Here is a 16,093-nt window from a genome sequence, read left to right on the forward strand (position 1 = left end):
GAAAGGCAAAGCCTCTTGTGAGAGAGGGTCCAGCTGCAACATGGAACAGACCCAACCCAGCACCCTGGTCCTTGTGCTTCCTAGAGCAGGGACAGCCACCAGGAGCTATGATGGGCATCTGGGCACTCAGAAGTGTATGGAGAAAGGTGAGGAATTGCAATTTCCCATGCTCGGAACAGCAGAGCTAGGGGAAAGACAACCAGAGGCAGCTTATTCCATAGTCTTCTCCTGCAGCGCTGTTCAGCCCCACCTTTCCCCGTCCTCAGTTTTGCTTTTTTGCTTTACTTGGACAGCATGACGATGGTGTGTGGTGTCTCCTTTGCCAGCGCCAAGGAGAAGACAGATCCAAGCCGTTCCACACACAAACCACCCCTCTGGGCAGTTATTCTGGCAGATACCCACAAAAGGCAGTGCCTGGGCTGGGCACCACAGTTCAGTTTTGGCAACAGACTCATCACGTCCTCAACACACCCAGGCTGTGGGAGAGGAATCCAGCCTGACCTGCTCCCCAGCAGAGCCTCCCTGGCTGTCAGATGCAATTTATCCAGCAGACATCTGTCTGCCGAGCTCGGCTGGGGTGCTGAGCCCTTGCACAGGGCTCCCCGAGGGGTCAACTCTGCTTTCCGCAGGTGTAATTTCCCCACTTGGACCTGTTCTGCTTCCGAGAGGAGCATGCAAGGTATCCCCATGCCTTGTTTTGAGGGTGAGGTACCTCTGTGAGATATCTCTGCGGTCCTGCAGACAAGGATGCCAACATTGGACTGTGGCTCTTGAACCTCGGCGTTGGAACAAATGCTTTCTGCAAGTTATGCTTTGGCGAAGACATTACTGCGTTTGGTGCTTGAGCAATTATGACTTGCGTTATCAGCTCAAAGTGGTCCTCCTGGCCTTAAAAGCCTCGTAGACTAGAGGACTAAATCTCTTCTACCCTGTTTCCAGAGCAGCAGGAGCTTGTGTGTTTGCTGGGATCTCCTGGAACCCAGCACCTACTCTCTGCGCTGTGCAGAGCAAAAAGTGCCTCACAGTCCCCAGGGGTCTGGTACCTTGTGGAAGTCCTCCATGAACTTCAGATGGCTCTCCTCGCAGATCAGCAGGTTGAGGTACTCCTTCCAGTCGGCGTGCACAGCCTCAATGTGAGCCTGCAACACAGGGTCGGGAGGTGGATGTTAGCAGGACGCCCCGTGCTAGGGGTGAGCCTGGGCTGCTCACCAGAAACGGCCCTTTTCTGTCTTGAGTAAACAACTCCCTGGCTGCCTCTGAAGCCACCCAGAAGCTCAGAGGTCAAAGCTAGGATGGGGATACCAGAGAGCTAGTCCAAAGCTGGGATGCTCCAATGGGAGCATGGGGCTGGGTGGGAGGAGATGGCAAATCCTGTGGCCTTACGTGTGTCTTCCCATCAAAGGTGGACCGTACCACCATACTTTATCCTTTGTAGGCAGGCACAGGGTAATCGCCACAGGAATGAGAAAGATGGGAAAAGCTCCTTAGGTTTATCTCAGCTCCTCCAATGGTGTTTACACACTTGCAGGTGAAGGAGACTTTTTCTCCACTTGGCATCCCAGGAAGTAAAGAGTTGCGCTGGCATCATGTCCCACACTGGAGAAGGGCTGGGCAAGTCCCCCAAGCACCAGGGCCGGCAGGCAAGCTGGAGCCTATCCCTGATGCTCACCTCGATAGCGTTCTTCCCTGGGTGATTCTGAGCGAGCAGCTCATCTCCATCTGTGTGCAGCTTGTTGATGGCCTCCTCCTTCTCCTCCAGCTTCCGGTGGATGAAGTTCTAGATGGAGAGACGTGAGATACTGATCCCCATGCAAAGAGAGGGGACCCTGGCTACATCCTGTGACTGAGACACTCTGAAAGGACCTGAACAGCTCCACAAGACAGAAAGCGTGATGTTTCCCTACTGCAGCTCTTGCTTCTCCTTCCCTTGCAGATGTTGCTAAAGATGTGACTCTTGCCAAGTGAATACTGAGATAAGGGAGAGGAGAATGAGGAAGCTTGAGAGCTTCCTCATTGCTTTTTTTTGGGCACGAGGTAAGAATTAACCTTACTATCCATATGTGATCATCTGTACATCTCAAAGCGCTTTGTGATGGAGTGGGGGAAACTGAGGCACAGGAGAAGGAATGTTTCTGCCCCTGTTCAATCCCCAGCCTGCTCCCCTGGCTCCATGCCCACCACCCTTGCTGCAAAGCACCCAGCCAGCGTGGGGCCAGGCTGCAGGCGAGCGTGCACGGACCTCGTACTGGCGGCGCCGGCTGGGGTAGTCGAGGTTGTGGTCGCTCCAGTCGTAACGGGTCCTGTCCTTTGCCTGCTGATCCAGCCAGTAGAGCTTGTTGGTGCAGCGCTGCATGTAGTCCTGCAGGGAATTCAGATCCTGCTGCCGCTGCTGGGAGCTGGCCTGGGAAAGGTCAGAAGGAGAGCTCAGCCCAAAGCTCCTCTCCACGGGTCCCCTGGGGGTGCCTGGCCACCCTGGCAAGGGACCCCTGCCAAGGGCTCTGCCCCCAGGATCCTGGAGGTCTCTTACCAGCAGCTTCTGGTATTTGGCTTGGAAGTCGCTCGTGTATTCCTGGTGACAGAGGAGAAGCAAGGCAAGAGTTAGGAGTGTGTCTCCAGAAAGCAGTGGTCTGGTAGGGGCTGGGAGGGAGGGGAATGTGGAATTTATGGCATTTGCCTCATTGTAAAGCTATAAAGCTAGAGTCAGTGTACGATGCTCTGCTCTGAGGCTAGGCATGGATCTGGGCGCCCACCCTGCTCCGGGCTGCAGCAGCTTGGATGGTGGGATGCCCTCGCCTTCATCAGCAGCTTGGGCCAGGGCCGACCCTGGGGGCCAGCAGGGAGAGGGACAGGAGAGCTGACCTTGCTGCCTTCCTTGGTGATGTGTGGGCCGATGGCCATGACCTCGTTGTGGAAAATGTTGTGCTCTTCTACTTGGCTGTTGACCAGCGGCAGGTCGGTCCCGAAGCCCTTGCTGCTTAACGCGTCCTGCGGCACACAGGAGTTGGGGTTAGCGGTGGGGGAATGGGATGCGGCAGCCAAGACCCAAGAAACTCCTCTTGGAGCGGGACATGGAGCTGGGCTTGGACAGGGTCCAGTGTCGGCAGTATATGCGTGTCTGGGAGCCCGTGGGTGAAGGTGGCCATGCTGGATGGTGGCCATGGGAAGGTCAGTCTGGGGGCTTTAATCCTTTTCTGGCTGGAAGAGTGTAGTGCTGGGATAAAATGAAGAGAAAGGGCCACAGAGTAGAGCCCAAAGCAGCAGGTGGTGACAGGGGTGCCAAGCCAAGGACTCAAGAGGAGATGCTGAGGCTGGTTCAGCCTCGGCAGGAGAAGGCTTTGTGAGGGGACCTAACAGCATCCCTCGCATAACTATGGGGAAGTTGTTGAGTAAACAGAGCCAGGCTCCACAGGGTGGTGTGTGGTAGGAAGATGAGAGATGACAGATGTAAATTGAAACAGGGAAGGTGCAGACTGGGTATAAGGAGAAGCTTTTCCACTCTTAGGCAGTGAGGCACATTGCCTGGAGAGAGAGCGTAGTCTTTGTCCTCTGACGGAGGTTTGCCCCAGCTCACCCAAAATGTCAATGGCCAGGCTGAGCCTTAGGAGCCCATCCCCTGAAGGCCAGGCTGGTGTGCTCCCCCGTCCCCCCCTACCCCGAGGAAAAGATCCTCCAGAGCTCTTCCTTGCTTAGCGTGGCTGCTGCCAGCGGTGGCTCTGAGCACTGATTCCTGGTGCCACAGCAGCTGGCCTTGTCCCATCACCTCTACACCCTCCTCTGCCACCCAGGACCCCACCTCCTTCCCATGCTGTTTGCTGCTCCCAGGATTGAGCAGCCAAGGTTTCCAGGAGTCTGTTTCTCCATGGGGAGATGCACGACGTCCTGCCTATCCCCAGCTGGTGCTGACAGCCAGGCAGTGGCTCTGATGGTCCCCTTGGTACCTGTTTCTCCTCAATCACTGTTGACCAGTTGACCTGGGGCTCAATACGCTGCAGGGGGAAGTTGTAGATCTGGTCATGTTTCACGCGCAAGTTTGCCACTCGTTCCTTCAGCTGCCGGATGCTGCGGGAAGGGAAAGACAAGGGTGGGATACAGGACATGGGCATGGGCTGGCATTAGCATCAATAGCTGTAGGTGATCATTTCCCAGCTCCCCTATGGAGGAGGCACTGTCCTTAGGGGACCTCGGCAAGCCCACCACTGCCAGGTGGGCTCACAGCAGCCGCATTGTGCAATTGGCTGGGGAGGGAGAGGGTGACAAAGGTTCCTGTGCACCCGTCCTCTGCCAAGGGCTGCTCAGCACATCTGCCAGCTCAGGGCAGGCTGGTACTGGGGAGAGCGTGGTCTGCCTGCGTGGCACCCCACGGTGCTGCGTGTGGAGCTGCCATCAGCAGGCATGCAGTCTTTCTCCCTCTGTACGTGCCCGAGGATGGTTGTGGGTTACGGAACTCTGTGCGAGTTGGGCTGCGGAGGAGCCCGTGGTGCCTCCCCCAGCTGCAGACGGGAGCTGAGCAGAGCCCCTGGAGAAGCGTCCTCCCCCCCTGCAAGGCTCCAGGGACAGGTCTGCCCACCCCTGGTACTCACTCTTCTGTGATCATATCACCCTGGGGGTGCTTCATGTGCCGGGCGATCGCTGCATCCCCATCCAGCACGTAGAGCAGCTTGTCCGACTCGGTGAGTTTCTGAGCCGTCAGGTCCTTGTACTGCGCTAGCTGGCATGCCTTGATCTTGTGCAAGTCCTGGGCAGGCAGAGAGCGGGGAGGAAGGGTCACGAGGGGAACACAGATGGTATCCAAGAGGGCTGAGTGAGGGCCTGCTGCCACGCTGCCCCTGGGCACCAGAGATGGGCAGGAGCTCTGCCATCTCCTGTCCTCCCAGGGATGTATTTTGGTTTCCCCTTGCCTGTGCTAGCCCTGAGGAAGGGCTGTGGCTAGGGGAAGCTGCGTCGCCTTGGGATGCGTCGTACACCTTGGGAAGAGGAGGATGGTTCAGGCCCCTTCTCCTCCGTCCCAGCTGCCTGCTGGCATGCACGACCAGGGATGCACATCCCTGCTCTGCACTGTGCTACCCTGCCCTGGATAGGGAAGAATTTTGGGGCCCTGTTGCCTGTTACACCCTCTCACCTTCTTCCCACATCCCAAGTGAACCTGTGCATCCCTCCATTACGGACCATCGCAGCCTGGCTACCCGCCGCAGGGCAGAGCGACCATGCACGCGAGCCCTAGGAGAGGAGCCGAGACCGCAGTGGAGCGGGAAGAGCTGCGGCAGGAGGGAGGTGGGGGACAGGGCAGCTCGCAGGAGCACGCTTACATTCTGCATTCGGGAGTCGGTCTCCACGATGTTTTTCTCCACCTGGTCAGCATTTTTCTGCAGGCGTTCTATGAGCTCGGTCAGCTCTTTGCTGGAGATGCTGGGGAGGAAAAGGGGGAGAAAGAGGGAGACCCATCACCCCACAAACATGGCCACAGCCCTAATCCGCTGCCGGGGCTGCCCTCGGGGTGCCGTGACCCAGGGGGTGGCCGGGGGCCAGCCGAGCCTGCCAGGCACTGCAGCTGCGCGTGACTCACTGCTGCCTTTCTAACACTTTCCAAAATACTCGGCAGCTCTGCCAGGAGGGGGGTGGCGGGCAGGGACTTGGTGTGTCCCGCACGGTGGAAATAGGAGCGATGCCGTAGGCAAGCATGAGCCTCCCTCGGCCTCAGAGCAAGAAAGAAAAGATCTGTTTGGAGGGGACAAAGAGGACAGGGGGAACCCGAGCAGCAGAGAGGACCCGGACCCCATGCATAAAGGCGAGATGGCCCGCTTGAGGCTGCTGCATGCAGGCTGTTGCCCAAGAACTGGGCAGTCCCTGCCCGCAGCCCTGTGTGCACCCTGCTTTGGGGCACCTTGGAGCCCCTCCGTGCCTTGGTCAGGGCCTCCTTGCTGTGCAAGGAGTTATTCACAATTTAAACCAAATAAAGGGATGGGACAGCATACATTGCAGCTGTCTTTCAGTGCTTTGTCTCTTGCTAGGCACTATTTTTTTGCTCCCAGGGTGATGCTGGTCCAAGCCTCTCCATCTGCAGCCAGGCTGGCAGGGTGCAGGGTCAGCCCAAATATTCACAGCCCCGCTGCAGCGATGGCAGAGCTACAGCAGAGTCACAACAACCCGTGACGCAGCTTTTGCATTGCTGGGGTTATTTTAAACATTTTGGCTTCTTGCTGTCACTTTGGCTGCAAGGAGGGGTTGCAGCGTGCCAGGGCTGGCTCCCGAGGACTGTGTGTCAGGCAATGCCCGCAGCTCTGCTGCTGCGGCTCTGCTGCTGCGGCTCTGCAGACTGGAGGCAGAAAGCAGGGTGTGCTCCCCAACAGTCCCTGCAGCTGGAGGGTTCCTAGAGCCAAGGCTGGGGCTCATGTCCCAACCGAGCCGCTTTGCCGTGCGGGCTTAAGCCAAGGGTTGGCTCACTCCAATCCCAACCATCTATAGAGCAGAGATAATGAGTCTTAATGCCCTCGTTATGTGGTGGTAGAATTAATCTTTATATGGCACTTCGAGGTGTTAATTGCTGTTATAGCTGCTAGTGGATGAGTTGTGTGTCTCCTGCAAAGGCCAAAGGGCAGTGGGGCAGGCTGGGGGAGAGCAGGGCTGTCTAGTGGAGCACCAGCATCCCAGCCATGCTTTTGCTTGTGGCATGGAGGGGTCCTGCATCCCCAGATGGACAACCTCATCCAGCTGCTTTGTCAGCCCAGCTCTGAGGGGTCCTGCAGCACCTACATCGCTCATGGGGCAGGGATGGACCACATGAGCTTCTCCAGCACAGCACGAAGCATGTCCTCCTGTCTTCCACAGCATGGTGAGCCAGAGCTGAGCGTGGACATGGCTTGTTGACCAAGGCAGTCCTCTTCCAGGGCTTTGCAGTGGCTTCCCTGGGGAAGTGCCAGTGCTCAGCTACCAGCAGGAAAGAGCAGTACATGGACTCATCAGTCCTCTGCACCTTGGGGACCGCATGCAGTCTCCAGCGGTGATGTCTCAGCTTGCTGCCTTTCCATTGTGGGCACCGGGGGAAAAAGCTTGGCCAGCCCGGGTCTGGCCAGCGTCCTTCCTGGCACCAGTGCTGAGCTTCAGGATACATTCCTGCCTGCCGCGTGTGCTATTGCTTTCAGTGCAGCAGAACAAAACAAAACCCAGCTCTGGACTTGTTCCTCCCTACCTTGAACCCTGCCTCAGGCTGCAGGAACCTCGTAGCATCTGACAGCTCCACAAAAGTTCACGCTTCCCTGGGAAGTTCTGGCATGGGCAGGATTTATGCTGATTTTTTCTTTTTATAGAAGCTGCATCATCAGGATGGTACTCAGCAAGGCTGGTGGATTGTGTCTGTCGCTGCTGCTGCCTGCCTGGCACCTCCTGATGAGCAGAGAGATTGCCATAATTACGGGCCCTCTCGCATCAGCAGAAATGAACTGGGCAGGCATTTCCAAGCAGGCCTTTCTGAGCAAACAAAGGGGTCGCTGCGAGTTGTGCAGCTGGTTGCAGTTGTTGCAAGGATGAGTCTCGTTTTCTGGTCAATAATCACAGCTGGAGGGTGCAGGGGTGCCTCGGGAGATGAGGCGCGGGTGGCTGGATCCTGCTGTAATGGTAGAAGCTGCTCTTCCAAATCCACTTTGGTGTTTCTTTTAATCCATATCATCCCATGTAAACCAGGGAAGATGTCTGATGAAATCAGTGGAGAGAAACTGATTTGAAGCTGGGCAACCAATATGTGCTGCATACGTTTGTGTGTCTTCAGATGGTGGTTACTCAGAGCTGGCCCCATCTCCTGCATCCAGAGAGAGCTTGCAACCACCAAGGAGCCTTCCTCACCTCTCACTGACAAACTGGAGGCCACCTGAGCTTTGAGGTGTGAGAGGCTGATTATCCAGGTGGGAGCTTGGGATGCTTCACTGCGACACCCAGAAGCTGAACCGGAGCTGAGTGGGGCTCCGGAAGAGCTGGCAGGGCTTGCCAGCTTGTCTCCACGCACCCTACCTTGGTGTTTCCTAGGAAGCCTGAGGGTGAATCTTCAGGGTTTCCGCGGATCTATAGTATGGATGGAAAAACCATCCCAAAAAGCAGAAGAGGTCTGGGGCTTTTCTAGTTCTGGTTTTGATTGAAGCTTCTAAATAGTATGGGGGCAACAAAATTAACCCAGGGATCGTTTGAGATCAGTGGCAATGCTGTGTTTCAGCCACAGTTTCCCGAGCTGTTGCTGCTGATTTGGTCTAACAGAGCCTGGCGACGCTGCCCAGCCTTTGTGCTCACTTTGCATCTGCAAAATTGATCTCGGGTGCTGGGAACCGGTGAGTGCAACACCCTGGCCCTGACCCTCTTACTCAGGTACCAGCTTTGCCGGGAGCATCCTCCTTGGCCGCGCCGCTGCTGCTGGAACAGCCAGGCCGGTTCGGGATGGGGATGACGTGTCCAGGCGACGATGCGCCCCTTGTTCCCTTCTCCCCACTCTTCCCCCCGGGTCTGAGCCACGAGCTCTAATCACCCCCCTTAATCAGTCCGCCACTGAGCTGGGGCTGCCTGCGCCCTGCCAGCTGGTTCCCAACCTGGCAACGCTGCCCCCGGCCATCCCTCCCTGTGACTCAAGGAAGCCAGCGCTGGGCAGAGCCACCCTCTGCCCTCAGCCCCGGTGGTACCCGGCGGGTGACAGCGCCGTCTCCATCGCTGCAGGGAGCAGACGCAGGTGTCTAGGCTGGGGGAACAGGGAGGGCAGAGGGTGGTGTTTCCCTGTGTCAGGATGGTTTGCCCAGTAATCCAGAAACTACTGCGCATCGAAGCAGTATCTCGAGCAAGCAAGGACATGCTCAGGTATAATGTGGGCATGGCTCTGCTGCTCAGCCTCAGCTTTCCTGATGCAAGCAAGAAGAGCTGTTTGCTCTCTCCACCTCTGCGGTTTACATGAGAGTCACTGGCGGAGCTGGTGACTGTCCCCAGCTGAGGTTTTGGGACAGAGAAATCTAGTAAAAACCTCCCGTGGGGGCTGGATCTCATAACAGCCGCCGCAGTGTCGGGAGAACTGCTCCACTGCACCCCATCCTGTGCTGAACACAGCCCGGGACCATGAATGGGAGGGCTGGTGTGTGCTTCAGCTCACCCCCGCTGCTGCTCAAAATGCAGAGATGATAATTGTGCAGAAATAAATACAGAAATAAGAGAGATCTTATTCTTTCTTATAAGATAGTAAATATGGAGAAATAAATAAATGAGAGATCTTTTAAGAGAGAATAAGATCTCATTTCTGTATTTATTTTTCTGCCTACTTATCAGTTCTGTGCCACTTAATCAACTGGGTAGTACTGATATGAGAAGATCAGCCCTATTAATAATCTGCCTGCCCCCCTCCATCGTTGGGTCTCTGTTGATAAAACATGAGAAGTGCATCTGTCTGGATGTCAAGCAGGGTGCTGGAGGGATCAGCTGGGAAAGCTGAAGTCTGGCCGAAATCTCCATGCCAGGGGATGGAGGAAGTTGACTTCCACATGCTCTTCATCTGCTGAGAGGAGGAAGATGGAGGAGAAGCACCAGGTGATGGACAAAGCGCCAAGGAAACCTTGGCCAGCCGGGAAAAGGTGTGTGGATGGGATTTGCAGGGCGACAGCTCTTTTGGGAAGCTGCTGGGAAGAGCCATGGGTGCATCCAGGCTTCGGAACAGAGCTGCTGGCAGGGTAAAGGAAAGCGCTGACAGGGCCAAAACACAGGCAGGAGGGGATGGCCGGAGCATGGAGCAGTGCTGGGGAGGGAAAAGGGCAGGATTTGGCCATAGCCCAGCTGGGAAGGGCTGCACACATGAGGCTGAGCAGAGGCAGGAGCAAAGGTGCCCAGGGCATGGCCCTTTTGGGGCTCCAGCAGAGGGAAGGGAAACGCAGAGCTTTTCTGCTTGAATAGATAAGTCTTTGTTTGAAAGATTAAAAAAAAAAAAAAAAAAAAGCCTGGAAAAACTGGCTTTGCCATTTCTGGAGGACTTTTAACATTTTCTGATCAGAAAGGAAAAAGTGATATCAGTCATGAAAAGCTGCACCCAGCAGAAATGTTGTATCTGGTTCAGCATTGCCTGGCTGGTGCGAAGGACCCGAGATTATTCCCGTGAGGAACAGGAGGCTTTTTTTTGGGTTTATCCCAGCTGGGGAGCCGGGAGAAGGCAGCTGCTCTGTGGCAGACTTCACTTCATCCATGTACCGCAATTCTGACCTCAGGTGACGTTCTGTTTCTTTGGGTTGGTTTGGTTTTTGTTTTGTTTTTTTTAAGAGATGTTCTCAAAAGCAGATGTGATGCTAATTGTTGTCATATGGAAACTTTGCTGCTAAAAACTGGACGTTTTTCTCTATTCCCGCTTTTTTTTTCTCTTCCCATTAGGTTGTATCTTCACTGATAAGAGCACTTTTTGGAGCAAACTTCCCTGAGGCCGGCATCTCTGGGATGGCCACAGTTTCACACCCTGGCTTTGGGCTTGCTGGCAGGTGATAGGAAATCCCTTTGATTCTCTGTCTCCTTTTTTCCCAAACAAGGAGGCTACTTCACTAATCTGCCAAGTGAGGATGTTCAAATAGATACTCTTGGAGTTTTGACTGCTCCAGCTGAACACGATCCCTGGGAAAACTCCTGCTGGGAGCTTGTCCCATGAATCAGATACTTCCTGGGAGGGTTAATGGGAAGGGCTCTGTCCTGCTCCATCCCCGAGCTCAGCGATGCTGGATGTGCCCCTGCTTTCCCGCTGAGAAACCTTCCCATGCCAGGAGCTTCTCCACAGGTGGGACTGCTCGGCCAGGGATGAGTGAGTCGGTTGAGGATGGAGTCCAAGCATGGATCCTGGTCCTGCTTACAGCATCCCACTACCGGGATGCACGGACAGCGCATCAGGCAGTGACCACGTACTGCTGCTCTCAATGCCATCTCCATTTAATTTCCATTTATACAAATTTCATAAAAAAAACACACCCATGTGAGCACTGTTGCTGGCGACCAGGCTTTCGGAGGGACTTAAACTGCACAGATCCTCCAGAAGGCCACAGCACAGAACTATAAATGACCTTAAATCTCCCCGAGCTGCAGCTCCCACTGCATGATATTCCCTTGCACCACTTATGAAAACACTGGAGGGAAACTGCAGCAGAGCAGAGGACACAAGGGCTGGGCTATGGCTAGTGTAATTCAGGTTTGGGAGAGATTAAAATCTGGCTCAAAACTCCGGAGCAGCGTGCCATCAAGCTACCCACGTTAGGGCGTAGCTGGCCAGCAGGGTTGCTGTGCTTAGTCCAGCTTGTTTCAATTATATTTATCTTCCCATGTAGTAATGGTGATATATTATTGTAATGTGCATGGAAATTAAAGCAGAAATAGGCCAGGCGATGGCGAGGCTTGCTCCACCATAAACACAGAGCAGCTCCCCTGACTCACCTGCTGTCTGGTCCTTCATGCTGACTCCAGCCCTAGCAAACAGCCTCTAGAAATGGGTGCCAGCCCTGCAGGCAGAGCCCTCCCCACTTCTGCCCCAGCTGCCTGCACCCCATGTTAGATGGGGACTGGGTTTCCTGACACCGTTAAGGGTCTCCAGGGCTGGATGCTTTCACCAGGGGACCCCCAAGAATGAACATCTTTCCTGCTAGCAGGAGGGTGAGTTTCAGCAGCAAGTTTGCAAGACTGAGCTGTGTTTTCTATCTCCCATGCCTGGACTTTCTAAGAGAGAGAACAACCTCCTCTTTCCTAAGCATGGCAGATGTTTGCTGAGCATAACAGGGAAGGAGGGGGATGGTTTTCCCCCAGACTATGTCCCTGTTCAAGGGTTCTGCCTTCCCTTTTAGGGACACACATGCATGCATATATACACACACACACACACATTATGTGCTAACAATGCAGTAGTCATGGCCAGTCTCAGCTGAATCCCAGAGACTTACGCTGCTGGGATGGCGTGCGCAAGAAGAGCACAAAGCAAGTCCATGAGACAAAAGAAATGTCATCACCATCCACATTCCCCAGACCAGGTAGGGAGGTGCCCACACACCTACTGACATGCCCAGGGTTGGACAGGTCTGGCTGTTGAGCCTGGAGACCATAAGCCCAGGCCAGAGCTGCAGCAGATATTCCTAAGGAGAGACTTGGGCCCTGGTCCTGCTAATTTGTGCATCAGAAAAACAAAACCACAAGGAGCTGTTGAGGAGCATGGCCTGCACACTGAGGATAAAGTAACGGCTGGAGCTGTGAGTGGCGTTAGGAGGTGGATAGATGGGGATGTGGTCCAGGGTGCTCGGCACAGTGCATGGCTGTGGTTTTCTTCCAGCCAAGCTGCGGCACAATGCGTGGCCAGTGCACTTGAAGGCTCAACTGGTGTTGCCAAGGATGGACAAGCCATGGCAGGCCAGAGGCCCAGGCACCAAGTCATCTTCAAACCATCGCGGCTTTGCAGGATTTAATGTTCCTCCTGTTCTTTCCCTGCTGTTTGCCTATTAGAGCTTCAAAGCAGGCTGGCTTTCCTCCTTCCTAAAGTGAGCGTGGGGCCAACCGGCCTTGAGACGCAGAGGCAGTTGCCACAAAGAGCTCCTTCCTTGTGCAGAGAGGTGTTTGGCTCCATGGGGAGCTGCATCCCTGGCACAGCAGCAGACATGGAGCAGGGAAACCTGTCCCTGCCCACCCCGACCTCTCATCCCTGGGTCCCAGGCAGGCTGCAGGCAGCTCAGGGATAGGCAGGGGAGCTGCTCGAAGCCCATATGCTTCAAGATGCTTTGGCTGGGAGGCTGAAGGGCCAGTCTGGGGTTGGGGAAGGGTGGCTGCCTGCATCTAGGGGGACAAAGAGTGGAGTTCATGGGGAGATCACAGCGCCTGGCTTGATCTTGACTCTCCAGTGCTGCTCATCGAGATGCATCCATCATGGGAAGGGCTTGTCCCAAGGCTGAAGAAGCCACCCAGACTCACAGGAGCTCCTCATCAGGTTACGGCCTGCTCTATGACGACATTTCCTGGGCAATCCCTACTGAAATCAGCTGAGCTCGTAGTCCCAGCTCCTCATTGCTTGCAGGAAACGTTCCAGTGCCCTTGCATGCTTGCCAAACTTGTGCTCGGTTATCGCCCTGTCACTGCTGTGCTTTGAAGGCTCGGTCACCGGCGGCACCTTGGCACTCGGCCCTTCTCTAAGGTGCAGCCCCTGCATCGTGGCTGCACAGCCTCGCCGAATCGCAGGATGAGGCCAGGTTGTACACGGTGTTGAAATCTCCGTCCCTGTTTACAGCGGGGGCGGTCGGTTGATTTTAGCAGTGTTGCTCTGTTTTTCTAGCAGCAAAACTGGGCGGGAGCCGGCTGGGAGCCTGGCAGTGCCTGGAGCAGGGGCCGGGGCAGCAGGAGCTCCTCGCTTCTTCGCAATCCTTCTCCAGCAAGTTGTTTAACCAGTCCGGCACCGGCTTCCCCATCTTGATGGTGGGGCTGTTTCCACACAGTGGATTCACAGCTGTTTGTAAACTCCAGTGCAGGAATTAACAAATTGTGGCTAATGAGCACAGCCCTCCCCGAGGTGTGCACGGACAGCCGGGGCGCAGGGAGGGATTGTCCCGAGGCCACAGCCCTGCGCTGCTTCCTCAGCCGCCACCAGCCAGCCAGAAAAATAAAGATTTCAGCCTGGCCCGCAGCCTTCAGAGGTGCTTTGGCACCTGCCCAGAGCCGGCTGGGCTTGCGGGCAGGGTGGTGGAGGGAAGACCGTCTTCCCGAGCCCCATCCGCTGTCGGATGACGTGAGCATGGGGTACCCGGCGCTGGCAGGGCTCAGAGCGCAGCAGTGGGGACTCTGGCTGCAGCCCCAGGGTGGTACCCGGCACAGAGTGGGTCTGTCTTCTCCTGCCTCTCAACCCCCTGATGCTGCTCAGAGTCCTGAGACGCCAACCCAAGCGTGGCATTTCCCATTTTCAAGCCTTCCACTAACACCCCCAAAGACCAGAAATGCAACCAGGTATTCACACCATCCTTCGGCCATGGGAATGCTGGGGCCATCAGGGAGGCACATGCTGAGCCTCAGCGGGCTCTGTGCCACCCGTCTCCTCCTGCCAGCCCTCCCCAGGGCAGGAGCTGGCAGCTGAGTGTGCCCTGGAGCGGGAGCCTGGGTGGCCCTGCCGAGCTAGCTGGGCTGCTGGGGGAGCCCGTCTCTCCGGCTGAAGCTGGAGCCTCAGCCCAAACGAAGGGAGCTCAGCAGCTACCAAAGCCTGAGCACCCACCGTGCCAGGGCAGCACCCTCCCCTTTCAGGGAACACCCCTCCTGCAGCAGGGCAGGGAGCAGCGAGGGCCTCCCCAGCCGGGAAGATGTCCATACCCTTTGGGCTGACTGGTCTCTTTCCGGGTCCCTGAAGGCACCCCAGCCCCTGTACCAGCTCCCCAGTTTCCTTCCCAAAGGAGGATTTTTGGGAGGAAAGGGGCTGTTCTGAGCCCACTGGCCAGGGCAGGTGCCTTGGGAGAGGGATGGAGAGGGATGAACAAGCCATGGGCTCGAATGTGCACCAGCCATCTCACTCTGGGTGCTCCAGAGCCCCTGCAGCTCCTCTGGGAACGCAGGACGCGCTTCCGAATCGATCCAAACATCCACCTCTTTGGAAAAACGTCCCCTGTGCCACCCACCCTGCACAGGCAGGGGCTGGGGGCTGCCCGCTCCCCAGCCCCACTCCTGCAGCAATGCATCGCGCAGCCCAGAGAGGAGCTGAGCCTTCTCCGAGGGGGGCCAGTGATCTTTCACAAGGTGCATTCAATATGCTGCTCTTTTCTTTTTATGACCAGTACAACTGAAACGCTTCCCTGCCCCACCAGAAAATGCTGAGGAAAAGACGATCGACTGAATACTTCAGGAACAAGTGGATGAAGGCTGAGGACAGCCAGACTTTTTTTTCCCTAAAATCTAATCCAGCGCGCGCCTGGGTAGCGAAAGAACCCGCTCCCAGGGGCTGCTGCTCCTGCCACGCGAGGGGGACCGGGGAAAAAACCACCTCGGTACCTTCACCGGGTCATGGACACAGCTCAGAGAGGAGCTCACACCCCGGGGGTACCCCACACCCCGGGGGTACCCCACACTCCGGTGGTACCCACGCCTGGGGGATACCCACACCTGGGGGGTACTCACATCTCGGGGATACTCACACCCGGGGGGTACCCACACCCCGGGGGTACCCCACACTTCAGAGGTTCCCACACCTCGGGCATACCCATACTTCGGGGGTAGCCACACCTCGGGGGTCCTCACACCTCGGGGGTTCCCACACCTCGGAGGTACCCACACCTCGGGGGTTCCCACACCTCGGGGGATGCCCAGGCTCCGCCGAGCCCCGGCGCCGGGAGGGGATGCTGCGGGACGGGAGCCCCGGGATCGCGGTGCTGCTCGGCCCGGGAGGAGCGGGGCCGCCCGGGGCCGGGACGCTCACCTCTTCTTCTGCACGGAGGGGCTGTATTTCCCTTTGTTGCGTTTCCTGAAGAGCGAGTGCATCGCGTCCCCGGCACGGCGACCGCCGCGCTCCGCCTGCTCCTGCCCCGCCGTCGCCCGCACCCTCTGCGCCGCACCGCGCCCGGCCGCGCCGGGGGGCGGGGACAGGGCTGCCCCGCCCCCTGCCCCGCCCCTGCCCGGTCTGCGCCCCCCACGCCCCGCAGCATCCTCCCCCGGCGCGCCCCGGCTTCCCGCCCTGCCCGAACGGGGCTCCGGGGGGCTGGACGCCCCCCCTTCATAACGTGTAAGCTCCACGGTGACCCCCCCCGCCGGGGTCAGCGGGGAGCAGCTGGGGGGGTCCCCCAGCCCCGGTGCGGCCGGGGGCGATGGGCACCGGGTGCAGGTGGCTGCCTCCCTCCGTCCCCAGCCCCCCTGAACCGGCTGCCTCGCCCCAGCCCCTCCCGCGTGTTTTCTGCCTTTCGGTGGGCCGAGCATCACGGCTCCTTCCCAGGCAGGTCCTCCCCCGGGGCCTGCAGCCCCTGCCCTTGCGTGCTCTGGGGCAGAGCCACCCGGCAAAGGGGGATCCCCTCCTCCCGGGGGGCTCAGTCACGCAGGCGGCGGGAAGGAAATGAGCTGCCTCCCCCAGGCCCGCTGCAGCCCAGAGGTTTTGCTCACACGTCCACACACA

At 57.2% G+C, this 16,093-nt stretch overlaps 1 protein-coding gene across 1 annotated transcript in view; it reads right to left on the minus strand.

Moving 5' to 3' along the window:
- Positions 1-15,542, minus strand: part of PPL (periplakin) — a 28,116-nt gene extending 12,574 nt beyond the window's left edge. The window contains exons 1-9 of the mRNA XM_075435996.1: positions 15,407-15,542; positions 5,307-5,406; positions 4,581-4,735; positions 3,939-4,059; positions 2,860-2,985; positions 2,528-2,569; positions 2,240-2,401; positions 1,670-1,777; positions 1,044-1,139 (exon numbers count right to left, since the gene is read on the minus strand). Coding sequence (XP_075292111.1) covers positions 1,044-1,139; positions 1,670-1,777; positions 2,240-2,401; positions 2,528-2,569; positions 2,860-2,985; positions 3,939-4,059; positions 4,581-4,735; positions 5,307-5,406; positions 15,407-15,468 — 972 coding nt within the window. The 5' untranslated portion in view covers positions 15,469-15,542. The remainder of the gene's footprint in view (positions 1-1,043; positions 1,140-1,669; positions 1,778-2,239; positions 2,402-2,527; positions 2,570-2,859; positions 2,986-3,938; positions 4,060-4,580; positions 4,736-5,306; positions 5,407-15,406) is intronic.
- Positions 15,543-16,093: the final 551 nt, after the last annotated feature.

Source organism: Opisthocomus hoazin, chromosome 15 (genome assembly GCF_030867145.1).
Source record: "Opisthocomus hoazin isolate bOpiHoa1 chromosome 15, bOpiHoa1.hap1, whole genome shotgun sequence".
Classification (NCBI taxonomy): domain Eukaryota; kingdom Metazoa; phylum Chordata; class Aves; order Opisthocomiformes; family Opisthocomidae; genus Opisthocomus; species Opisthocomus hoazin.